The 27,266-nt window shown below is 37.3% G+C and overlaps 1 protein-coding gene across 1 annotated transcript in view; it reads right to left on the reverse strand.

The window, feature by feature from the left end:
- The window catches only part of NKAIN3 (sodium/potassium transporting ATPase interacting 3), a 256,013-nt gene extending 241,165 nt beyond the window's left edge, over positions 1-14,848 (reverse strand). The window contains 3 exon segments of the mRNA XM_057531912.1: positions 4,905-4,985; positions 13,847-13,984; positions 14,810-14,848. Of these exon segments, the coding sequence (XP_057387895.1) occupies positions 4,905-4,985; positions 13,847-13,984; positions 14,810-14,848 (258 nt within the window).
- Between the last annotated feature and the right edge of the window lie 12,418 nt (positions 14,849-27,266).

Here is a 27,266-nt window from a genome sequence, read left to right on the forward strand (position 1 = left end):
AACTATGAATTGCCTGAACGTTTCCTGCTTGAAAGTGCCTGCCCAAAGCCAAAGTTAGTGGAAGAATCCAACCTTGAAGGAAAATGAATCTTGATCAAGAAAGAGATTTTTCCTAGTAAGTACAGAGGAACAACTCAGGCTAGGTAACAAGACTGAGCCTTGAAAAAGAAGAATGATCTCATTGACCCTGCCAGACTGCTCAGATGAAATATTCAACTGAAGAGTCTCACAAGAGAAGAGAACCCTTGCGAGTGAATGGTGATGATTTAAGTCAAAAGAGGATAAGAAAGTGCTATTATTGCCATTTAGGGAAATGGATTAAATTTCTTTCTTTTTTTTCCACATCTTTATTGGAGTATAGTTGCTTTACAATGTTGTTAGTTTCTGCTATACAACAAAGTGAATCAGCTGTATGTATACATATATCCCCATATCCCCTCCCTCTTGAGCCTCCCTCCCACCCTCCCTATCCCACCCCTCTAGGTCGTCACAAAGCATCGAGCTGATCTCCCTGTGCTATGCAGCTTCTTCCCACTAGCTATCTATTTTACATTTGGTAGTGTGTATATGTCCATGCCACTCTCTCACTTTGTCCCAGCTTACCCTTCCCCCTCCCCGTGTCCTCAAGTCCTTTCTCTATGTCTGCATCTTTATTCCTGTCCTGCCCCTAGGTTCTTCAGAACCTTTTTTTTTTTTTTTAGATTCCATATATATGTGTTAGCATACAGTATTTGTTTTTCTCCTTCTGACTCACTTCACTCTGTATGACAGAGTCTAGGTCCATCCACCTCACTACAAATAACTCAATTTTGTTTCTTTTATGGCTGAGTAATATTCCACTGTATATATGTGCCACATCTTCTTTATCCATTCATCTGTCGATGGGCACTTAGGTTGCTTCCATGTCCTGGCTATTGTAAATAGTGCTGCAGTGAACATTGGGGTGCATGTGTCTTTTTGAATTCTGGTTTTCTCAGGGTATATGCCCAGTAGTGGGATTGCTGGGTCGTATGGTAGTTCTATTTTTAGTTTTTTAAGGAACTTCCATACTGTTCTCCATAGTGGCTGTATCAATTAGATTTCTTTAAGAATCAAAACACCCACAAATCAGGTACTATGAAAAAAGCGCAGTCATTAAGACACGATATAGAGAAACGAATATAGGTAGCTTCCCTTTTGTGCGAAGGCAACGTGAACGCCAGTACAGAGGAGAAATCAGGAAGGGTTAGTCCATTTCCCTCCCAGGCTTCCTGCCTAAGTTTTAGAAAACCCCTGATCAAAGCTCATGACTAATGTAAGTCTACAGAGAATTTCTATACATTCATTTTTTATGTCTAAATTATGCTCACGCACCGTCACACACAGTCAGAATTCTAGGAAAATGTGACACACTGAAAATTCTCTAGGATCAGTAATGTGTAAGTTCCATACATCTCTCAGGAAAAGTCAATTAGAAGAAATATTAGCGTAAAGTTTCTACCATTTGGAGTAATCAAAAAGATGCCATAAGGCATCAGCTTAATTTTGGAGGGATTAAAAACAAGTACAACTTGAGTTCTCAACATAACTTGTCTTTCAGTATCTTTAAATGTAGCAAATGCGTTGGGTTTTCATATTTACATTCTGAATGGATTCCTAGGAAGAAAAAAATGATTTCAAGTCTTGGGACTTCCAAAGAAGCAGCAATAACTTATTAATTGTACCCTTGGTGATCTTAAAGTACAACATGAAAAACAGTCTTAGTGCCTCCAAAGATGCATAAAGTCTCCTTCCAAGGGGAGCAGGAGGGACAGCAGGAGAATCTAGCTGCAGAAGAATTTCAAAAACGCTATTTACATGTTGAAGGAAAGGGTTTAATTAATCGTGTTACAGCTGTGAAGTTAATATGCAGATCTGAGGTCCTATCACAAGGGACTGTTACATACTTTTTAAACAAGTCACTCAGTCCCACATCTTCTTCCCTTTTACAGCTCTTGCATAGTAATAAATATACGTACCACAGGTTTGCAGAATGAGGACCATGACGTCTGTTAATTTCTCAATAATAATAAAGATGATGATGTTGATCGGCAATTATAAAAATCACTTTTTACTGAAACCTCACAATATGCCAAGATCCTTTCTAAGTTATCTGTATGAATCATCTTACTTAATTCTTTCAACAATCCAATAAAACTAGTGCTGTGCTCTTCCTCACTTTGCAGAAAAGGAAACTGAGGCTCCAGTAGATTACGAAAGTGCAGGCACTTTTGGTCACCTACCCACAGTCATCCTCAACCTCAACATACATGCACACATTCCCATTTCCTTCAAGTTCTGGAAGGTCTGGGGAGAATCAGGACCTTCAAGACCACAGTGACAAAAGTATGATGCCAAGCTGATGGGCAGATAACAGCAAAGGGGAAAATCAGAAGGTTGTGATCAAGAGTCTCCATAATAGGCCAGACATATGATTGCTCGTGGCCAGGCGAGTACACTGTTAGTTAACGAGAATGACTCAGTAGTGCCTGTCATTGGAATAACACCCGAATCCATAGAGATGTTGTGGAAATTAATCTGAATCCGGTCTTTTGAGAAAGATTCACCATTTTAGAATGGACCTTTTGGGCAAAAATCAAAGTAGAGGAAGACTTCTATTAATCTATCCAAGTGGGTAATTCCAAGAAATGGCTTCATGAACTAGCAGGAGATAGAGGGCTCTAGAAAGTTAGTATGTAAACTAACACATGTGGACAAGGAATATCTTATGAAATGGGGTACAACCTGGAAAAAATGGCAGAGGTGCTTGGGTTTATCAAGGGTCCTTAACTCTGCGCTAGTTTTCAGAATAGATTCCCTACAGGCTGGAATTGAGGCTTACCTGTGGCTAGCCAGGGAGAGGTTACCAGCCTTTGACACAGTAAATAGAGACCAACAGAAAATCTTTAGGATGCTCCTTTTGGAGTCATCTATCCTATTTATGATCTAGAATACTTGGCTGACTGCTTAATGGCATTTGAACGGGTAATAAAATGAGTAACTGCGACCAATATACCCATTTTTTTAAACCTTGAACCCAAAGAAACGAGGAAAAAAAAAATCCTTGACATGCACATTGATATTAGAAAAGCAGTTACAAGAAACAGTTCACAAAGGTCACCTTGAGCCGTGGAGGGAAATCAGCCTTTGGGGAACAAATCAATGCTACTATTATTATAGTTTTTAAAAATTAAACAATCATATCACAGGATTATTTTGCAGCTTACCTGAGTTACCATATTTGGTAACAATGCGAAACACCAAACAAACACTGATTACTATCTTTATTGGTGAAGCTGGTCCTGTTTTTATATTTCACAGAGACTTTCGGGGTTCAGTGCTTTGCTTAAGGGCCCATAGTTTATAAGCACTAAAGACAAGATTTGAATACAAGACTTATGATTTGAAATTCAGTCCTCTTTCAACACACTATGATGCCAATTCCATGGAACAAATTTCCTCTGGTCTGATTTATTCCAAACCAATTAATAGAGAAAGAGATAAAAGATGATTTCCACCCAGTGAAATAAAAGTATGACTTAAAATGACCAATCAAATCATGAGTTACAAAATGCTATGGGTTGAAAAATGCTATGCTTAACTTATTATCCATAACTATTTTATTCATAAAATTGCATTTTAAAATTACTTTATAATCTGCATGTTACACATAATCACTGGGCACTGATTTAACTACTTTCTTCTGTCTTAGAAATTAGGTAGAGGTAAAGGTAGATGTTGGTGCATTTGCATGTAACTCAGAAATGTCATTTCTGGTTCCTGAATACATTTGCCAATGTGAGAAAATGATGACAAGTTCTAATTATAAAGTTATTGTAGTGTAGAACAAAGAGTAACCACCTCTGGAGGTTCTGGAGAAAACCCTTCAGGGATATTTGCTGCTTGGCTAAATCAAAAGTTCTATGTTAGCGTATGGACTTCAGCGGAGCCTAACAATTCTAAAAGTCTCTGTGTTGGTCAAGGCAAATTTTATAAGATCTAAACCACAAATGCTACTTAAAGAAAATTTGAGACTACCATACAACAATAGAATGTTTGCACAAATATAGTTGATAACAAGAAATCAAAAAGATAGATTACAGCTTTCTTATTCTTTTTGTAATTATACTGTTAGCTTTCTTCTCTACAATTTCAAGTGGGAACTGTGCTGGTTTATGAGAAAAATGCTTAAGAAACATAACTAGAAACTTAACCCAAGATACTCTTCCATTTGGATGGTAATCAAAAGATGATTCTGCAAGAGTCATAATGAAAATTATGTGCTTTGTTGACATGAGTTCTAGACAGACAGAAATAATATTTGTATCATGTTGCATCAAGACAATTCTTTTCTGATCAGGATTTCACAATAGGGATCACTGCACTGATGTATTTAGTTGTCAGTAAACGTATGATCCATTTACTATAATGAGGATTTCCTTCTCTGACAAACTTTACTTTTCCATAATTAATATTCAAGCAAAGAGAGCAATTTGCTATTCATGTTTGTTACATTTACATCTTAGGCAATCCCTTTTCCCATTTTAAACACAAGAATGTTCAAAGCCATTTTTCACTTAACATATGGGGCTGTGGTCACTGGGACATTAGGCCTTTTTAAACTGGACATGAGGATACACTGGTAGCTGAGTTCCACGACAGCTTAACAAACTAAATCATAAGGCCATTGTTTCAGAGTTTCATTGTATTAACATGTTCCCAAGGTTATTCTTTCTAATGGTATCCAAACTCTTTTTTGATTAGTATCCCATTTGTAATGTTGCTTAGATTACTATATATACTTAGTATTCCATTTGTAATGTTACTTAGATTATTTATTAGTGTATTCTTTTTAAACGTGTACTTTAAAAGCATGATGGACTTACCTTAGAGAGCCCACCTACTTCCAAATAGAAGCAGATAATGAACACATTCCAGGTGACCCAGAGGGCAGTCCATACTGTATACTGGAAAGAAAGGGTGGGGGGAAGAAGAGAAGAAAAATGTGGAGATGAAAGGCATGCATACTAAATAAATCGATAATAAAAATGTCAATAAGTGTGTTTTCTGGAAAAGAATGCTCCTTATGCGGTCCCCTAAGATCTCTAGAAATTAAAAATCCAATAGTTTCTACTGCTTTAAGTAGATGCCAATAAAACTAGATTTATTTTTACAGTGGTTTGCTGGCTTGCAGATGCAAGTTAAATCCAAGTGCTGATTTGATTTGTTTTCTGACTACCAGCTTTTCCAAGGGACATAATTATGCAAATTTTCTGGGGGCTATCTAGCTAGCTAGCTAGGTAGCTATCTTTTAGTTATAATAATAAATCATCAAGGGTTTAGGACTGTTAGTCAAAACCCTTCACTTCCATATCCCTGAATGAGGATCATGTTTGAAAATGGATGTATGGAGTAAAATTAACAACCTTTCAACTGTTGGACTATTTTATTGAGTGGAGTGTATGCCCCTAATATAATTAAAGAATATAATATGATTATGTAAAATATTTTTTAAAAGCACATAAGTTCTAATTATGGTAGGATTAATAAGTAAATCCTACTTATTAATAAGTAGGATTAAGAGTGAGCAAATAAGCAACATATTTCCATAATGGGAAAATACCTTCCAATCACAACCAAAAAACTGTAAACATGCCAGCCTTATTGATTAATTGGTTTTATTAATGTGTTATGTATTAGGAAATGCCTTCCTCAAGAGTATTAGTCAGACTGAATTAAGGTAGCCTTAGATCAAGGCTCATCAATAGAGAGGTCCTAGGGCTCTATTCATCCAGTCACTTTCTTAGGCGGACAAAGACACTGAGGTCTGGAAAACTGACATATAGGACAGCTTGGATGACTCAGGATGGAACTTACCATGGCAACACAATGAGCAGATCAAATACAATGGTTTGCTCATTCATTTTATTGTACTGCAAAAATCTATGAATTCATAACTTCTTAAACAGGCATACTAATTAAATTATTGCTTTCTATTGTTAAATTAAGATAAATGTTGAAATAACTTATTAGCTATTGTTAAATTAAGATAAATATTGAAATAACTTATTAGCTTCTTCTATGCTCTGCCAAATAATAGACTTATGAATTTTAAACACTGTATAAAATAGCCATGATCTTACAAACCTTATCAGAAGCTTTTAAACTTTTTCTAAAATTCAACTTACATTTTGTATCTTTGTCATTTATGATTTTTTAAAAGAATAATACATTTATAATAATGACTTAAGGCTCCAAAATCACTGGAAATTTAGAGGAGTTGGAAAATATGTTAAAAAGTTAACATAAGTTAAAATATATATTTAGGCTTTTGGTCATTGCCGATATTGTTGACCTGATACCTTCTGCTGGCAAAGTCTTCTAGTGTGAGTGGGTTTAGATGTTTCCTTAAAAATGCACCAAATGCATTGAAATGCATTTTTTCTGAACCACAAAATATTCCCATAAATATTGAAAATAGCTAATCTACATTCTCAATGTATACTTTTTTGAAAACTGATAAAGTCACAATAACCACAACACATTTTAAAGATGTTGCTAATCAGATGGCATCTGGTATCTGATATTTTTCATTCTAAATAAATATAATTATGGGTATACTTGAGTGACAGAGTAGTGCAGACCACTAATTCAGGAGGAAAAAGCCAGTAATAAAGGTTAAGGGAAGGACATAAAATAAAGCAAGACTAAAGTAAGAAAATGAACTGAATTAACTGTAAAACCACATGATTCTTAATTATTAGGACTGCAAGCCTAAACCCATAAGTATTCTTTTAGAAAAGTAAATCAACTCATAGCTATAAAAAATACATAATAAAAAATTCTACTTAAAATCATAGCACAAACTTAGTGATTGAGGTGTATTCTGATCCCTCACAAGTTGTACTACTGATGTCACTTTCAAACATTCAAAGATAAAATGATCAGGCTGAGTAGATTCCAACTGTCAGCTCCGAAATTCCTAACAAGAGTTACTCCGCTGCTTTCTACGTTCCTGGTACTGTGATAAGCACTTTACACAGATTAAGTCATTTAGCCATCACATTAATACCAAGGTAGAGAGGAAATCATCGGATCACCTAGTTAGTGTCAGAGTTGGGATAGGCACTCTGGCAGTTTGCCTCCAGAGCTGGGGTGCTTGGGCATTACATGAGAGTCTTCATCTTAGGAAAAGGACTACAGATTAATTTGCAAGTTAACACTTCCCCAAATTCTGCAATTTATCAAATAACCAATTCACCAGATTACCAGTTTACCAAAAATTCATTCATTCATATATATTCTATAACTGGTTATGTTTTTGAAATGATTTCTTTTGTATTTTGCTATTAATGTGTCGTGCGTTATATAAATACGTAGTTTTTTAAAAAGCAATATTGTAAGTCTCTTTATTCTAATACACTGGTTTGTTGAGAACAAAGAATACCTGTATGGTTGAATTTTGGATTGTTATGAGATGGAGACCATATACCTCAATGTGCACCTGAGACTCAAGTCTGAACACAGAGGTAAGAGGAAAGGATTTCTAGCAACACGAATAACACATCCAAAGGAATTTTGCCGAGGCAGAAAGTATTAGAACCACATATGGTATAAGACACTGGCTATCCTCTCTCTCTTCTTTTTGATGTGGGTTAATTTATTTATAATGCAATTGAAACTAGAATAAAAAAAAAAGATAAACTACATTTTTAACAAATACCTTTTGGTTATCATGGAGTACGCCTACAGGCTCAGACAGCCACATAGATATACATGAAGTATAGAAGACTTAACTTCTCAAAGTAAAAAAAAAAAAAAAAAATCACTCTGTATAATTATCTATCCATCTATTTACCCATCATCTATCTATCTAAATATAATCTATCAACCTATTTATCTATCCTACTTTGCTTATGTTCAGTACACATATTTTAAATCCTAATTTAATTAGACAGTGCCCATAAAGATGGAAAAACATCTATGTGTTCTCTGTGGCTTCCTGGATATTGCATAGTTTTATGAAGATATTTCAGCATTTTTTAATTGAAATGAACTTTAGCAGTCTCCCAGCCTATTTCTTTCTCATTGAGCAATTAGTCCATAACATAAATTATTTTTACTTCCTGAGCTTGTTTGTTTTCCAATTACCAGGAAGGCCGTTCATTCATTCATTCATTCCCGTGTGTATCAATCAGATACAATATTATACTCAATATGTTAGATTCACTCAAAAAAAATGTAGGCTCCTTGCTCACTCATTGTTCTAATAGTTTCTGGAGTTTAGTATTCATGTCCAGGGGGAAATAAATCTGAGACCACTGAATGGAAACCTAACACTCTTAACTGCCATGTTGAGCAGTAACTCTGGAGGGAGATTTATGATGACATAGTAGGGATATTTCCCAGTATAACAATTCAAATGAAAGCAAGTTGCAGTTCTTTGGATGTGGACATTTGTATAAAAGTCCAAATAACTAACTTATGGGCCTAGCATACTTACTTGGCTTTCTTTTTTTAATTTTTAAAGGAAGCTTTGAGTTACTTTTAATTCCAATGTTAATCTTTCTTCAAAAACTGTCAAGTTAGCTAATATTTCTGCATTTAAATTAATGTAAAACCGCTTGATCAAATTATTATCCATGAAATAATAAAGATTTCAATAATTGTAGAGCAGAATCTCTTTCTAGAATTCGTAAGATTTTAAAATATTTGACATAGGAGCAAAGCAGACAGGAGTAAACAGCTGATTCCAGAACAGTACTTTTTATGACTGTTAAATATGACAGCCAAGGAAACACAAAAGTGCATTCAAATGCTATGATTACACTTGGCATCCCTAAGGTATATATCCCACCTTGTACCTTAGCTAAAATAAATTTTAATCAGCGAAAGAGTACCATATGACAAAGTTGGTTTTATGTTCTAAAAATAAATGTAGAAATAGTAAATTGTACCTTCTCAGCAGTGATGGTAACTAAAGGGGAATTATCTCTCTTTCATTTTGTGATTTGGGTGAATTTTTCTAACAGTCTTTGCAATGGGACCTCCTCAATACAGTGTCAGGGGCCCACAATGTTATATTTATTAGAAAAAAAATTAGTTGAGGAATAAGTCAGCTACTGGTAGGTGCAGGCAGAGCAGCACATACTACTTTATCTTATAAATCCTGGTGTTCAGATTGAAAGAAGCAAGGCAGTAAGGCCAGAATTCTTTTGCAGAACTATTGTTGCCATGTTCTGAGATAAGAAATCACCGTCTAGTTCATCCAGTAAAATAATTTCATCCAATAACCTTTAATTAATTTATTATTTGTTTAATCAAGTATTAAGCATCTTTAAAGGCCCATGCACATCAGGGTAACTTAGAATACAGCCATGGACGGGCACCGTCTGCCTGCCAGGAGGACACTGATTTTTTGTAAATTTTTATTGGAGTGTAGTTGATTTACAATGCTGTGTTAGTCTCTACTGTACAGCAAAGTGAATCAGCTCTACGTGTACATATACAGGAGGACACTGTTGAATGAGATGACACGGGCCTGGAAGCAAGGATGGCAACCGTGTAGAGAGATAGGATAGAGTCACCAGGATCTATGGGTGCAGAGAGGAAGAGGCACTTAACCTGGAGGGGGCATGGCCAGAGAAGGCTCTTAAAGGTGACTATTCAGTTGAAGAATTATTAAGATTTTTCCAAATGGGTAAGGAGAATAGGGTGATCCAGGGAGCATGTGCAGTGCATATAAACCAAGGAGGCAAGAAACAGCACGTGGTCTTTGGAAAACACGAATCAGTCAGCACGAGGTGGGAAGGAGGGGAGGGCAGGGGATGCGAGAGAGATAAGTCAAGAGCAGTTTTTGTAAGCTCTGACTTCCACCCTAAGGAGTCTGAAATTTGCCTGTAGACACTGGAGAGCTTGCTCTACGTGCCCCTTTACCTTAACCATTTTCACGAGGGTGATCAATTCTTTAAATTCGGCCGTGATAAACCCTGTTTGTTTTAAGAAATGGCAGGACCTTACCCTCTGTGTCTTGGTGCTCCAAAATGTCTGCTAGTTTGAACTGGATTACATTGAATTGGCACTGCTGGTGACTGTTTCAGCCAATAATGGAGGCCAAGTTCGAGAGAAAAATCTCCTGCCGTCAGAAATCCCTTTCCCGCTCAGTGAGAAGTTAGTATGGATTTTGGACCCAGGTCTCCTCTCACTGCCGTTGAGAAGTGGGTGCCTTTGAGGCATCCCTTGATTAGTGTGACATAGGCCATATTCATTTCCAGGCTTTTTCATACCAGAATTAATTGGAATTAATTAATTGGTGGCCTGGAGACCACCAACTGTGGCTTCGAACCAAAGTAGTCATGAAAACAACTCGGGGATGAGCTACTAGTGGTGGTGTGATAAAGGTAACGTGGAGTAACCACTCTCCCCATAACTAGGCACCCCTGATAGTCCTCCCATTAAAGGCACCCTTTGTGAACAGACTTCCCATACTCATTGACTAATGATTCTTCAGCATTTCTCCCAAATAGATACTCTATACCCATGTTAGAATAAGAGTTAATCTGGAATCCCACATAGGTAACAACATTCTATGATCAGCTGAGGAGATAAGGCAGGATCATTTCCAATGTCAAATCTTATATTGACAATGGCAGCATATCATCTGGAATGTGACGGTGGAAGCAGAGCATAGATCGTGATAAAGCAACTCCATAATCCTAACAATACCATCCATTTCTGCCATTTACTATCTGGGTTCCTTGGGTAAGTCACTTAACCTTTCCTTAACTCTTGCCTTATCTGTAAAATTAGGGATACTAATACACACCCATAGGACATTTGTGAAGATTAAACCAAATGACATGTTGGCATGGAGAGCTTTCCTGACAATTCATTGTTTCCTTTCTCTCCCCTTCCTGGGAGAGGGTCTTGAATGAGAGAGTAAATAAAACAATAGGGATTTGGCTGGCATACATACCAAGAGAAAATCAAGAGGAGCAAAAACGTAGATTGTTTGTCTTACAGACATTTTTCTTTGAAGATTCTGAAAGACCTAAATCTTCCTCCTTCAACATGCAGGAGGGAGAAGCGAGAGAAGGAAGTGAGGAAAAGATACCAGACAAAGAAGTGACCCCAGTCCTATTCCTATCGCAAGAGGACGCTAGGAACCGGCAGGGAACTAGATGAGAAAAACAATAGGTATGTATTGAGCACCTATGACATTGCGTGTTCGCAAAGAACTCTTTGCCTAGTAGGGGAGACATAAATGTGAACAGATTATAAAACATGCTCAAGACACAGAGACAGAGGAGCAGGGGGTGATTAACTGCTAAAGGGCCTGGAAGGAAGTGAGCATGAGGGGTGAGGGCTGTTGCTAGCCTGGCAGCACAAACACTGGGCGAGGCTATGAGAGCTGGAGGCTGGAGCAGCACGTAGAGAGGAGGGTTCCCGATGCTGCAGAGCACAAACCCTCTGCTCTCCCAGGTCTCTGCAGTTCGCCCGGCTCTCTCCAGGCCTCTGCCCCTCGTTTTTCCCGTTCCTCTTCCCCTGTCATTTCATCACCTCCTGAGAGGTGAATGGTTCAGGAATCTGAACCTTCTCCCTCCTCCACAGTGAGTTCATGTACATTCTCTGCTGTTTATCCCACCCTGGCACAGGAGAGCAGGTCCTCAGTGAATGCTTAGCGAGGGAATGGGACCTCCTGCTATCGACATCCTACTGTGTGCCCCGTGGTGCTTCCTGCCCAGAACCCCCTTCGGTCCCCTCTACCGTGGTGAACTCACACTCACACTGCAGATCTCAGCTCCACAGTCACGCCTGCAGGCTCCGAGGGATCCCTCCATTGTACGTCTTCTGCAGGCTCCAGGGATCTCTCCATTATACCTCTACTGGCACAACGTGCTCCTTTTTAACACTTGTGACAGTTGCACTTTAACGTTTATGTGGATGATTATCTGATAAAACCCACTTGCCCTCCCTAGACTGTAAGGTAAGTACCCAGGAGGACAGAAGACACATATGTATTTGCTCACCTTGTTCCCCGCACTGAACACAATGCCACATACAGCGTAGAAACCCAATAAATAGGAATGAATATGTAAAAGAAAAACGGAAGGAAGAAAGTTAAGAAAAAACAGATATCGGGGAAGAAGGAGGGGGAGAAAGGAAGGAAGGAAGTAGGGATTGTGAGACGAGTTTGGCCAGGTGGGGCAGCCCAGAATATTCTTAGATTTTACCCTGCTACGAGTTAGTGAAGGGTTTTAAGCCAGTGATTTAGAAAAAGTACAAGGGACACGTTAACAGGGAGGAAGCCGAAGGCAAGCAGGAAGTCCACGTGCAGGAAAGAGACTGCAAAGCCTCAACCAAGGCAGGAGCTGCGTGAAGAGTGTGTGGAGCTAATACTAAGAGGGTGAAAGCAGTAGGACTAGATACGTCACTAACGTGCACAGACAGCTTCATCCCATAGAAGCCACTGGCTTCACAGCCACCTGGCACTTTGTGCTTCAGCAGAAAACAACATCATACGATGACAAGTCTGTACTAAGTCAAAGTGCTCTGTGTTCATAGCAACAAACTAGAACATAGAATCCAATAATAGTTTGCTATTATGCAGATTAAAGTCTCTTGAGCTGCAAGTCCATCTCTGTGAAACACCTTTTTCGTAGATCACCCAGTGACTTAGCAGAGGCTATCTTTCAGGGTAGAAGAGTAAAGCAGGGATTGTTTAGCCCCTGCAGTCAGCTGAGTGACAGAAATGTTCCAATGTGCCTGGAGCAGCAATTTTGAGGGCAGAGTCTGCGCTGTGGGCTGGTTACCCTCACCTCTGTGTTATATGATGAAAGATACCCAAAAGCCAATTTTGAGATGTAAAGAGAGAATTGAGGCACTTGTAGAAAAATTTATAACTTTTTTCTTTTTGATAGGTGTGACTGGATTAAACCAAAATGGAAAGATGGCATATTTTTAAGTCTATAGTTTTCTTCTAGTGAGGCAATCATAGCATTACAAGAAAATATTCACTAATTCTACTGAACATTGTATATTTATTCAGGCTCAATGAGCATTTTAGAGTATGTCATCCCTCATTACAACTCCTTATACATGCTTGGTATTTCTGACAACCTTCTTATACATGTAGCCCAAAATATTCCCCTCTTTTTACATTAAAGAAATCTATTACTGGAAATAACTTCCAGTCAATTGCGGAGCACAGAATATCCCTTATTAAATTTCCCTACAATGGAGGGTGTGTTGACCATGTATGTCATAGTTTGGAGTATGGATTTATGTTTCAAATTTATCTTACCAAAGTGGAGGAATGTTCAGTAATGCACAGTATGCAATACCTTAAAGAGTGAGTACTAAATAAATGCACATGCATTTGTAATGTCCTATGTCCATTAAAATTAAATTGTATTATTGCTATCAGTTAGTAAACAGTTATGGCTATGTCGGTTTGCTTTTTAGGGTTAGTGACATATGCCATTGACATGATAGTTAATGTACATTTATATCTCATCTAACATCAAGACCACAACCAGTCCTACTCCATCCAAACCGCATCTTAAATTTCCTTGTGAAACTCGATTTCAATTACACTGTGAGTCTCACTATGCATCTCACGCTTACAGTCACATTACTTTGCTTTCATTGTAAATATTCACTGAGTCTTCTTCTTTCTCACAGGTAATCATCTCTCAACAGAGTTCAGTAATGAAGGCCAGAATGGCCGAGCCACGTTATATCAAAGGGAACAACTAAAATGATTTCCTTCTTCTCCTAACAGTTTTGCAGTGTTTATATGAAAAGACATGGTAACAATAAGACTTACCACCACGATATATCGAGGTCTGTACTGAATGGTTCCAAACAAACCCAATATGACGACTATTATATGTAGAAAATTTCCAAGGATGGGCGCCCATTGGAAGCCGAGGAAGTCAAAGATCTGCCTCTCTAATGCTGAGAGCTGCAACAAAGCAGAGAGATCCCATGAGCATCTAACCCAAGCACCAGCAGACCATTTTAATCTTGGTTTCACAGCTGGAGAAGGCTGCAGTCAATTTGAATTGCAGTAATGGACACCATCATCACTAAGATTGTGGTGCCCATTTCATGTACTGCCCATTTCATGTACTGCTTCACGCAACTTCTCTCAGAAAATATACTAAGATAACTTTGAGTATTATGACTTCAAGTGTTCATAGACTTGGAGAGCTAGAGATATACTCCTGAAATCATTTTCTATAGTAGCAAATCCAGGCAACAGTTTATGATATCATATTTTTTTTATGATATCATATTTTATCATATTAACTTATCATTATTTTTAGTAAATTATTGGCTTAGTATAACCTACTCAGAACAGTAACTCCAGGCTTGCAATGCTAGGACTATTATTATTTTGGAAAAAAACAAAAACAATAACAAAAATTACCCATCTGTGCCTTCCTGTGTGAAACATGAATTATCAAATCTTCTGGGTTTTTTTTTTTCTTTTCTTTAGATTGTCATTGATTATAATGACTAACCACTTTTTCAAAATGAAGCTTATTTATTTACTCTGGGCTTACTTACTTACTTACATTAATGATAATAACTCCTTCTTCAAAATGAGCTTACTTATTTACTGTAGTCCCGATCTAAAACTAGAGTTACATAGCTCCTTTGAACCATATTTTATTGAGATAATATATTAAATGAATTTTATATAGTCCAGTGAATGCCAACAATGTCATTACCATGTACAAATGCTATTTATTGCATTTTATATCTAAAAATTTTATAATTCTACCTGCTGTATTTGGACACAAATCTTACACGTTTCAAGCATTTTTCTACATTTACTTTGATAAAATAGTATTTCTAAGAAAATGATCCCACAATTAACCATACTGCCAGCAAAAGAAACTGCAGATTTGAAATGAAAATGGTACCCTAGGTATTTTTCTAGTTATGTGGCAGGTGTATGCCTGAATAGCTTTAATTTCCTTGGACGTAAAGAAATGTCCTCTATCCAGTAAGCTGAATTTACCTTGGTTTAGATTCACCTTCAGTAAGCTGTGGCGGAGAAGAGAAACGAGCAAATACCTAAAGACAACCACTCCGAACCACATTCATTTCATGGGTATTTCCTGATCATCAAGTGATTTGTCACCATTCCCTGCACTCACTAAATGGAAGATGCACAGAAATGGCTAAAACACAGAATAATCAGAGCAAGGTAAGAAGCAGCACGGTGTTTTCAACCCCCTGTTTCTCTCTGCTCGTGACTCTAATTAGTTCCCAGGAACCTTCCCCTAAAAACACAGCATTTTATTTATTGGCCCATCAGTGATGTACATATGCAGTTTTTTATGTCCAACAGGATGGATGTGCTGAGAAAAAAACCCAAAAAATCCTGAAGAGCAGCTGCGGGCAATTCATCCTGAAAAGCAACCCTATTTTAAAGCTGTCGTGCATCACAGAAACCTTTAAAGTGAACTTTTCAAAGAGAGAAAAACCCATTTTCTTTTCTGTCAGAAGATGCATGGATAGCCTTCTCTTTTATGATATGAAAGAAAACACACACAATGAAAGGGAAGCCGAATTAACACCACTGATCAGAAAATCTGCATTCTTTATTGGAGACACCCCGTCTCTCTACTTATTGATATTCATTCTCTGATAACTTAAAATGGATTTATAGTGACTTGAAATAAAAGCACAAATAAAAGGCCATAAACAAACCACAAACAGACGGGGAAGAGACCATATCAAGGATGAGGCGAGAGGCAGCTAAAACAACTGTACAAACCATGAAAGCTAGATTTGAGTATTGCATTTTAAAAAGTCAGCTAACAATGACAAAAGGCCCTTCAAAAGTAAACAAAGTACCATTGCATTTGGTATTAATTACTTTATCTAATTTCCACTTTCAGCTATTAAGTCATTTAGTTTAGAGGCAAATATATTCTCTCTCAATGTCATCATTAGCGATACCACTTTTTGCCTTAGAGCTTGATATTAATAATGATGACCCAGAGCCACAGAATGGAATTAAATAATATCCAGGTTGCTTTGTTAACTCAAAAAAAAGCATGAATATATTTTAAAAACATCTCTTGTCAAAATGGTCTCATCAGTGATGTGCTCAAGCTGCTGCAGCCGGCCGGGGAGCATGGATCAGGTACATCTCTTTCCAACTCCACAGTCAGTGACTTCAAGTTTTGGGAACTTGACATTGGCCATTATATTTACAACATAGACATCAGGAAATGCTAAAAAAACACAAGGTCTTGTTTATTTGTTATGAGAGCCTATGGTAAAATATTTATCTCTACACCACTGAATACGGCACCTAGAAAATAGTGGTTCTAATTCAGGAGAGCAGTGAAAGGCAGTGATCAAATGTGTGATGCAGCAGCAAAAGGAAACATCCGGTCCAGATGAAAGCAGAGGATGGAGGGCTCTGCAGAGACGCCATAGCAAAGAAGAGAATGAACGAGACATTGGAAGAACTTGAGGTTTAAATAAAGGGAGAGAGTTCAAGAAAACAAAAAGGCAAGGAGACACTCAGAGAAAGCAAAATTAACCTGTCACCAGTTTAATACAGAACAGGAAGCAGTGGCCTAAAGAACAATAGGATCATTTCTAAGTAAAGGGTCAAGTAGGTAAGACTCTGGGAGTTATAAGAATATGATGGAAAAGAATATGTATCTTTTCCTAACAAGTTAAAAAACGAAGGCAAACAGAATCTTAATAAAAAGGAAGAGTAGAAGGGAAAAGAAGGAAGGAAGGAAGGAAGGAAGGAAGGAAGGAAGGAAGGAAGGGAGGAGACCAAATCATTGATGCAAGGAAAGTATGGTTCAAAAATACTAACAAAATTAAAATTGGGCATGACTTTGAAGGTAAATTTGAAGAAGTCATTGAAACATTCTCCCTGAATGGCATGGGATGGCAATACTGGAACTGTAAGGAGAGAAATGTAACCCTGGATCATACTTGGGCTGCATGAAAATTATCCCACACTCATTATAATGGGAATGTTGCTTATTGGCTTGTAACTTTCAGAATCCAATTGTAGAAAGCTTGGAAGTCTTCATTATGATTATGGAACAAAATGTAAGTATAATCTGACCATATAAAGTATATCTAACAGGACTTGGGAGAGACTGAATGCTCTATATAAATTCGTGAGTATGGCAAGGGGAAGGGGGGGTGTTCTCAAATTCCTCCTGGAGGGTCAGGCATTTCCTTTTATCAGGCTCCAAGGTGAAAATACTTCCTATAAATCTATGAATCATTAACTACATCCTATATTAACCACACATACTCCCAACAGCTCAAGAAGTGTCCCTATTTCCTTATTATGCCAAGCAACATAGAGACAAAGAGGGGCACCTTTAAAATGCAGTAACTTTCTTATCGATGCATAGATTATGTTTAATGCTTCACACAGTGTTTTGCCTAAAAGCTCATAATTATTATAAATTGTGAAAATTTATTTACACTTAATTAAAGAGCTATAAAAACTCCAGGTGACCAAACATTTTCCTGGGCATTTACCTAGGTTGGATCTACACAATATGCTTCTGTCCAAACAAAAGCTGGATAAGAATGCTCATTCCTAAGAAGTGAGTACTCTTGGAGATTGAACTTCACGGTGAGCTGCCTTTTCCTTCCACTCCCCTGGGACTTTTCTCTGCTCACTAGAATCGGACACAATTAAAAAAGATCAAAACAGGGTTACTCATGTTAGTGGAATCGTGGGAAAGTATTTGATCAAACCATGGTTTCCTAAAAGACTGTGAAATTAAAGCATACTGTGTGACTGATACTCTCTTCTATATAACCTCTACTCTAGGAATTCATGAGGTAAGTATTTTATAACCATGAAGGACTGAATCTTTCCTTAAAGAGGGAATTTAAAAGCTCTAACATTCCTATTGGCTAAATTGATACATCCCAGGTCATTTCAAATAACTTTTATTATTTAGAGGAGGTTTCTTATTAGAGGAGGTTTCTTTATGCCTGGAAAGTCCGTGTAGCCCTCAGCTCTGCCACCATCATCCTTGCTTCGTTTGCTCTAGAATCTCATAGCTACTCAATCCCAGTGGACTTTTCATGCTTGAGGTTGATGATGCCAAACTTCTGTGTTCATAGACCCGGCCTAGGCCAAATTACGATCCTGTATTTTAAGCCATAATTTGTGAATATTTTTTCATGGCTCTAAAAAAATAAATAGAAGGGCCAGTAGCATTTGTATCAGGAGGCTACTTATAGAGATGTGTCACAAAAAGTCCTAATAACTTGCAGATTTACCACTACATTAACGCAGGTGCTATTTTAGAGAAGTTTCTCTTGTCTATAGACAGAGATAACCAAGCCTTAGGATGTTCACAGACTTCGATGGATCCAGGAATTCTAGATATGGCCTGTTCATGATTTGGTTTATCCAGTAAAGATAGCAATTGTGTTAAGGGCTTCACAGTTTCTGCATGGTTTTGTACTATTTTTGCTAGCAGTGTTAGAAGGCAAAGTCTATTATTCGAGTGAAACCAGTAACCAATCATTTAGTGAAATGAATAAAGTCTAACTAATCAAGTCTAACAGACCCTCCCCAGTGGCCTGAATGACCACGAGTGCATATGTAGCTGGGGAAGGTGGAACCATAGGGTTTGGAGGAGGAGTATTTTCCTTGATGCCAAGTGCAATTGTTGAAGTTTGTTCCTTGAATTAGCTTTACTCAGCAATTGTCTCCAGAACACCTGAAAAGGCTTCTTGAATTCTGTCTATATATTTTGAGTCCCTGTATTTCAAGGAAATTGAATGGGCATTTCCTACCCTTACAATTCAATCATGAGGATATAAGCTACTTGGTCATGTAAACAATTTTTGGAAATCAGAAAACAATCACATGTTGTGGTGCTAACTATGTTTTGAAGAAATAAGGAGCTGTGGGTAACATATCAAGGAAAGTTTCCTGTTTAAAAAGGAACAGATACTGCACTGCACATGGACAGATTTATGGAGGCTGATGAGCTGAAAGAGGCATGTGAAGGGCATTTAAGAACTACAAATTCACTCGGGAAAGTTCTTTAGTGTATTTCATGCATCGAGTCATATCAACTGGTAGATTGACAACTATTTCACCAACTTCTTAGTATGTCAGAGAATAAGCTACCGAATTTTATAAAGTGCTCTAAAGCCCAAAAGAATAGTAATACTATGAATGGGACATTATTTAACACTTACATTTTTCCATATTTATTCATCTAATTTGATGCTAAAAAAGCAAGATAAATATTATTATCTTTATAGGAAGAAGCTCAGAACAATCAGCTAATTAGTATCAGAGATCAGACTAGCATCTTTATGTCCTGATCCTATATTATTTCTACCATACGACCCTGAAATCACGCAATAAAATGCACACTGTTTAATGAGGTTAATTCTGAAATAAGCTCCATCACAAGAGATAGAAATAATATAGGAAACATAGTGGGATGTTTCATGATTTAGTCTTCCTTCCTCCTACCCCTACATTTCTAAGTGGAGCAACCACTCTCTCTGTCTGTCAGAAGAGGCAAGTTGCATCTTTCAGAAACTTAGTTTCTGTGCTATCTTAGGCAAGCTTCAGTTTCTTCATCAAAGGTAGATAATAGTAATCGTACAGTTAAATATCAGGATATGCACGTCAAGCACTTTTGATGGTGATCAATAAGTGCTAACAGTTGTATATTAGTTTACTGCTGCTCTTCGAATGCTCTAACAAATTACTCAAACTTATAGAAGTATACTATCTTCTGTAGTTCAGAAGCCCAAACAAAATGGGTTTTGCTGTACTAAAAGCGAGGTGTTGGCAGGCAGGGCTACCTTCCTTCTGAAGTCTCCAAGGGAGATTTCCTTCCCTTGACTCTTCCAGCTGCTAGAAGCTGCCCACATTCCTTGGCCCTCTTCCTTCATCTTCAAAGCCAGCAACCGTGGGTCAAGTCCTCATGCTGCCATCCCTCTAATGCTTTCTTGTCTACCTCCCTTTTCCACTTATAAAGACTCTTGTGATTGATTACGTTGGGCTTTCCTGGATAATTCAGAAAAATCTCTCCATTTTAACCACAGCTGAATACTTAATTCCATCTGTGACCTTAATTCCCCTTTGCTATGTAAGGAGATGTACTCATAGGATCCAGTGATTAGGACGTGGACGTCTTTGGGGGCCAATATTCTGCCTACCACACAGTTGTTATTTCCGGCCGTCTCAATTCTACCTTTCTCAGGGATGGGACCCTGATGTGTGGTGGAGGTGTGTACACATCTCAGCCAGGCCCTGACCCGTCGAGGAAGAGCCCAGAGCTTTCCCTAACCCTCTCTCAGCCCCAGAAAACCATATCTGAGATAGTGTGATTCCAGCTCCTGCTATGTCCAACTCCGTTGCCAAAGTCACCAGAACTTCTCTCAAAGCTTCCTGCATCCATAGGAAGATTTCTTTCCAGAAAAATTCACTGAAGTAGCATTATAATTCAAAAATTGTGATACAGGTATTAGAATTGTGATGTAAATAAATAGAGCTCTAACTCCACAAAAGTTTCTATATAAAGCTCTGTCAACAAGGCATAATAGAAAAAAAGATAAATATTTTCAGTATATATACTAGGGCATATATCATATATCCTAGTAATACCTTATTTGAAATAAAAAGATAATGAATAAGTCCTTACTCGTGCCTAGATAAAGTCGCTTTCATGTCAATAATCACTTGGGCTATGTCTAGTGATACTTAATGATCAATAGCAATACTCAGCACTTATATAGAAGTTTTTATTCTCAAGCCACTCTACTGATAATTACCAAGTTCAGGATACTCTGACTTTTTCAAGAAGAATTAATTGAAAGAGAATTTGCAGTTTTTGGTCTCTCTAGAGCCCAGAGTCTGCTTTGAGGGGCAGGCATTGCAAAAATCACATGATACCAGATCATTTTAGGAAGTGAGATCTTACATATATATTATTGAAGTAATGATTAATGAATTCAATGTGGAAAGACTAAAGAGGCAAACAAAAAAGTTTTAAAATGCTTTTGATCCAATCATTAGAATGTCATCAGTGATTTCTTTTCAGGTACGGAAGCCTTCTCCTCTCTATCTGTCGATATGTGCACAAAAGGTCAAGTGCTTTTCAATTTAGGTTAGACCAAATATAATCAGGATAACTGAAATAATAGGTAAGGACTGGGCAAAAAGCTTCCTAGAAGGAAACTTAAAGCCCCCTAACAATAACTTTTGGGTTACTCACTGTTAGGGATTATTTTAATAACTACTCTTCTCATATCAACCCAGTGAGCTTAACTAAATACACAAAGTTTCAAACTGTGGGGTTTAACTAAGGGAAATGAGGCCCTTAAAATTGAGTAAACTTTCAAAATATTTCCTTTGGCAGCACACAGTCTGAAAAAAGATTCTTACATTTTACCAACGGGTTCTTGTCAAGAGAGGGGTTTTCATATTGTTTGCTAGCCCTGCAGACACTGATAGAGACGTAAGATGAACCATGCCACAAAGAAACTGGGCAAAGAGCATTCTGCTTCCTTTTTTCATACTGAGTCAGCAATGCTCTGGGTAAGAATTTCACAAAAATTAGGCAGAAAGGAATAATCTGTTAGTATTTGTTTGAAGATGTCCCTTGATCTCTAAATGGTGTGATTACATCATTTGATTCAGCTTCTAAGTATCCTTCCCCTGCCAGAAATTCTCCTACAGCCAAACTCCTCCATCTTTGCCAAGCAGAAGCTGACCTTAAAAAATGCAGTTCCAGTTCATGAATAGCTCAAGCCAGGAAGAAGGCAACTATTTCAGCAAAAACCCAAAGTGCCAGTTTGTTACAGAACAGTTTTTGAAGATTAAATTTCAACCCTCCAGTGGAGCCATAATGGATCCAAGAACACTAAAGTTGAACCCCTCGGCTGGGTGACCTATACAAACAGCTGGCAGGAACACGCTTGCTGTGGCATTTAAGACTCCCATGGAGGTTTTACTTAAATGGCAACCCAGCATGAGAAGACAGAGAGAAGGTTATGGGACGAAAGTTTCTCTAAGGGCCTTTTCACATTTTTATTTGTAGTAGAGACCACCTGCAAAATTCCTTCTCTAAAGAATTCCTTTAAAGTATACCTTTTCAGCAAGAACTAGATTTTCCATTTGGGAAGGAAATTAAATGTTTCTTCTTTGGAAACTAATATGGAAAAAACTTGAACATGCCAAAGTATTTATGCTATAAAGAAGACATTCTCACTTGAAAAATTAGAATGTACAATAGACATTTAAGTAATAATCAGTTCATGGTGTTAAAGTAGGTGAACTTCAACTGTCTATTTTTCTTTTGATGGTTCTCTTTGTCTATCTCTTTCTACCCTCAGTTCACTATGCAGCAGCTGCTTGAGTGTCCTGTTGCTGTCCGTACCCTGGGAAAGATGCTGACAGTGCAGCAAACCACTGACCGTGGAGCATGTCTCTAATTGCAGAACCAGTGAAAACCTTAGACAATGACTGAGGTGTTTCTGGTGTTAAACTTGCATTTTATTGTCTTCTTCACAGTTATCACTAACCAACAGCTATGATCTAATTTGGTGACATAGTCTTCATCAACTTGATATGGGTGTCTAATCTTCAGAGTCTCAGGGGACAAACTGAATTAATCACTTTTCAATCATGCTTATAAGTTTTGGACATTAAAATGTTTCTCAAAGGACCAGGAAGCTTGATCAGCCTCTTGGTTTCCAGTTTTTTTAGATTATAAGTGTATAAACCAACTACATGAATTAGAACCTGTCATATTATCTGTCTTCTGGTCCCTCTTCTAGTGACAGGGGTTGAATGAGTGTTAATTTTATGAGCTACACTGATCGAACAGAGATACACCGCCAACATCCTGAGCTTTTATCTCAGACACAGTCATTCCCTTGCTTCTAGTGAAGATCCATATTTGTAAATTTCTTTATAAGGATAATGCTTTTTCCTGTAATTTTATGTGCAATAAGTATAATTACTGTTCCATATGGCAGTGCTATTAATGATACAGAAGAACATATTTATGATGCCAGGCCAAGAACCAGGAAGATCTCAAACTGAATGAAAAAAGACAAGCAATAGATGTCATTACCAAGAGGAGAGAGACATTAAAATTATTTGACACTATAGATAAATCAAAATGGAATTCTAAAAAATGTTCAAATAATCTACAGGAAGGCAGGAAAAGAAAATAATGAAATGAACAAAGTGTGAACAGAAAATACAAAATAAAATGTTAGATTTTAATCCTTAATATATATCATGAATCACATTAAATGTAAATGGTCTAAATACACCAATTAAAAGATAGAAATGGGAAGAGTGGATTAAAAAACATGACCTATCTGTATGCCATCTATAAGAAACTCACATTAAATAAATGACATAAGCATATGACTCAGCTTATCGTTTTCAATTCAGCCTGAGAATCTGTGTCTTTTATTGTCCAGTTATGTTTATTGTGATTAAAGATATATGTGGATTTGTTTCTATTATTCTTGCTTTGTATTTCTTTTTCTTGCCATTTCTAAGATTTTATTTCTACTTTCATCCCTTCTTTTGAAACTATCAGTTTTTTTCCCATTCCATTTTATCCCCTTATTAGTTTCAAGTATATTAGTTTCAAGGCTTTATTACTTTTATTTAAATAATTACCCTAGACTTGTTAGCATATATACGTAAGTTATCAGTGTCTAAAGTTAATCATCATCTTACCCTTTTTCTCAAACAATACAATCTTAGAACACTATAATTCCCCAAATAGGTATTTTTTACATATAGTTTTCCATCTTGACATTATTATTGTTATTGTTTTATTCAGTCAATATTTGTATCTGATTTACCCACATATATAACCGCTTCTTGCTCATCCTTTCTTCTTGTTTCTCAGACCTTCTCTCTGGGAAAACTTCTTTTTCCTGAAGAATATACTTTTAAATTTGTTAAATTGAGGGTCTCCTGGTGGCAAACTCTTTCCATTTGTCTTCACTTGAAAGTATCTTTATTTTATTCAAACACTTAAAAACATTTCTCATTAAATATATTTTACTTTCTGCACAATAAAAAATGTGCTGGATCCCAATGGTGCTAGTAAGAAGTGGGGTCTTGCTTCATTATGTTTCCTCTGAAGGCAATGTCTTTTTCCCATCCCTCCAACAGATTTAAAAATCTCTCTATGTTCTTGAAGTTTTTTTTAATAGGTATTTTTTAAATTTTATTTTATTTTATTTTATTTATTTTTGGCTGCATTGGGTCTTCGTTGATGCACACGGGTTTTCTCTAGTTGGGGCAAGCGGGGGCTACTCTTCGTTGTGGTGCGCAGGCTTCTCATTGTGGTGGCTTCTCTTGTTGTGGAGCATGGGCTCTAGGTGCACAGGCTTCAATAGTGGAACATGGGCTAAGTAGTTGTGGCTTGCGGGCTCTAGAGCGCAGGCTCAGTATTTGTGGCGCATGGGCTTAGTTGCTCCGTGCAGCATGTGGGATCTTCCTGGACCAGGGCTCGAACCTGTGTCCCCTGCATTGGCAGATGGATTCGTAACCACTGTGCCACCAGGGAAGCCCTGTTCTTGAACTTTTGACGATTGACTATGATGTATCTTTGTGTGAATGTCTTTTAATTTATCTTTCTTGGTAAATTTTGGTCTTCCAGAATCTAATGATTGATGCTTTTCATCAGTTCTGGAAAATTTTCAGCTAAAATTCTCTTCAAATAGTTACACTTGTTTTATTCTGCCTCTCTTTTTTCCCTTCCAGAACTCCATTCAGGCACATAGAACTTCTCATTCCATCTTTCTGTCTCTTAATCTTCTATATTTTCTAACTCTTGTTTTCCCGAATTGCATTCTGTATAATGTCTTCACAAAATATTTTCCCATTCATTATTTTTCTCCACTCTTCCAAATCTGGTAAACTCACTCAGTGAGTTTTTAAAAATTAATATTATATATATTTTTCTGTTAATTCTATTTGATTTTTTCAAATATGCTTAGTCATTGTGCTCTTTCTTTACCTAAAACCTCTCTTTCATTTCTTTGAGCATATTAATTCATGCTTATCTCATGTTCTGTGCCTGACTGATATCTTTGTGAGTTTGATTCAGCTATTTGATTATTCATTGCTTTATGGGTATGGTCCCTTGGTTCTTTGGATATTCTGAATTGTTGGTTGCGAATTTAGGTCCTTGGAACTTTATCTTTTAGAAATTTTGTGATTTATTTTGAAGGCAGATAACCTCCAAAAGGTATTTTATTTCCTTTTGGATTTTCATTTGTATTTGCCAGGTGCCTGGAGACACTAATAGCTTACTACCACCACTTTAACTTAAATTCTTTACTTATATATTCTCTGGATCTCTCAAGTGATGTGAATTCAGCTTACAAATCTGTGTGAGGACTAATCCATTTTTGTGAATACTGAGGAGACATTTTAACTTTTTTCCACCTAGTAGCAAGGTTGGAGGAAGACAGTTCTGCTTGTCTTTAGGGGATGAGTCTGGGTCTACCTCTCACCTTCACTTTGAAGCTGTAGTTGTGTGGGGTTCCAGCTTTATGAGAAGGGTCTTCTATTAGACTCCCAGCTTGGGCAGTCCTTTGGGATTTGTCTCTTCTTCCCCATTCTTTGAGCTTTGAAAATAAAGCTCAAGTTTAGAAGAATTTAGTATCTTGTTAACTCACTGATGCAACTAAAACATCTTTTAAATCTGACATTTCTAGTTGTTTTTAACAGCAGTGATGTTCAGGGAAATTATTCTACCATTCTGCCAGAAATACATCTTCCAAAGATGTTTCTGATCTCAAGTAATATATTGCCTCTATTACATGTTCCTCCCATGGAATTTAAAACAGTCTTACTTCAAGGAAACAAAATTCCACTGATATGCTTTATTAGGAAACTGATGACATAGGTCATCTCTGTATTCTGAGGCAAAGTGGGAACTTGTACTTATCTAGTTCTCCATCAAGCAGTATTATTGTTTAATGCTAAACAACGGAACAAATAAAAGAAGAAATCCTCTTCGATAATAGTGATTAAAATTTCATTTTTCATTATTAAATTATGCATTTTTAGAAACTCATGAACCAGCCTTTGTTAAGTGGAAAAAATACTGCACGCTCTTTCTCATCATGTAAATATTAGAGGGCAAAACAGTCTGCGGCATAAGACATAATATGTTAATAATCCAGGGCCTGGGTCAGCTTATATTTGTATCAGATAGCATACATACAAAGAGTATAGCAGTGTTTTGCATAGTGCATCTGTACAATAAATATTTGTCAGAAAAGATTCTCTTTTCTTTAGAAAAAGAAAAGAGACTTGTTTGAGAGAGAACCTGCAGTGAAAATATTTGGTGGGAAATCTTGCTTTAAATCATGATAGACTGAGTAAATAAAATGGGCATTTACTTGAGTTGGAGGAAATAAGGGAAATGGTTTGACAAGCGGACAGAGAGGGGTAACTCCTGAGCTGGGAAACACAGACATGAATAATGTAACCATTTGCATGGTAGATTTCTGCATTAATGTGATAAAAATGGTAGTACAAGCCTGATTATTCTTCCCTAAATTATTGAATTCTACATAACTTTTACATAGAAGGAGACTTGGAGTTTTTATTTCTTTGTCTCCAATACAACCAGCACCATCTGTTTTTCCTCTTATAGCCATCTCGCCATGGCAACACATCTTGATTTACCAGCAAGATTGCAATTGTATGGCCAACTACATATAACTCTGTACTGCCAACCATGAATCCAGCAATTTTCTTTTCCTACCTTGGCTTTCAGAGTCCCCCTCCAGTGGCTGCGTGGCTGCATTCTAGGGTACATCACAAGAGGAAAGAGTGTTTTTTAGTGAAAGGTGCCTTTTATCCCAGCAGCTGTCTCAGGGCTAGAAGGTCTCCAGCCGTTCTTTTGTGAAAGTTAAGACCTGGCTGGCAACTAAAAGTGTACATACTTGTCAAGAGCATTAGCTGAGACTTCAATGTATCAAACCAGACAAAAGAGAAGCAGGAGAGCTGGCATTAAGTTCAGAAATAGCGCGTTCCTTTTTCATTTGGTCCACCTCGTGCCATTCCCGAGTGGCGTGGCGGTTTAATGAGACCTGGATGCTTCTTTAGTCATTTGAACAGTGACATCCTTAACAACAGAAATGTGAATGAATTGCTCATCAAGATTGGACTTTCTTTTATCTCTGTGGTTTAACTAAGAAGA

The sequence above is a fragment of the Balaenoptera acutorostrata genome, chromosome 17 (assembly GCF_949987535.1).
Source record: "Balaenoptera acutorostrata chromosome 17, mBalAcu1.1, whole genome shotgun sequence".
Classification (NCBI taxonomy): domain Eukaryota; kingdom Metazoa; phylum Chordata; class Mammalia; order Artiodactyla; family Balaenopteridae; genus Balaenoptera; species Balaenoptera acutorostrata.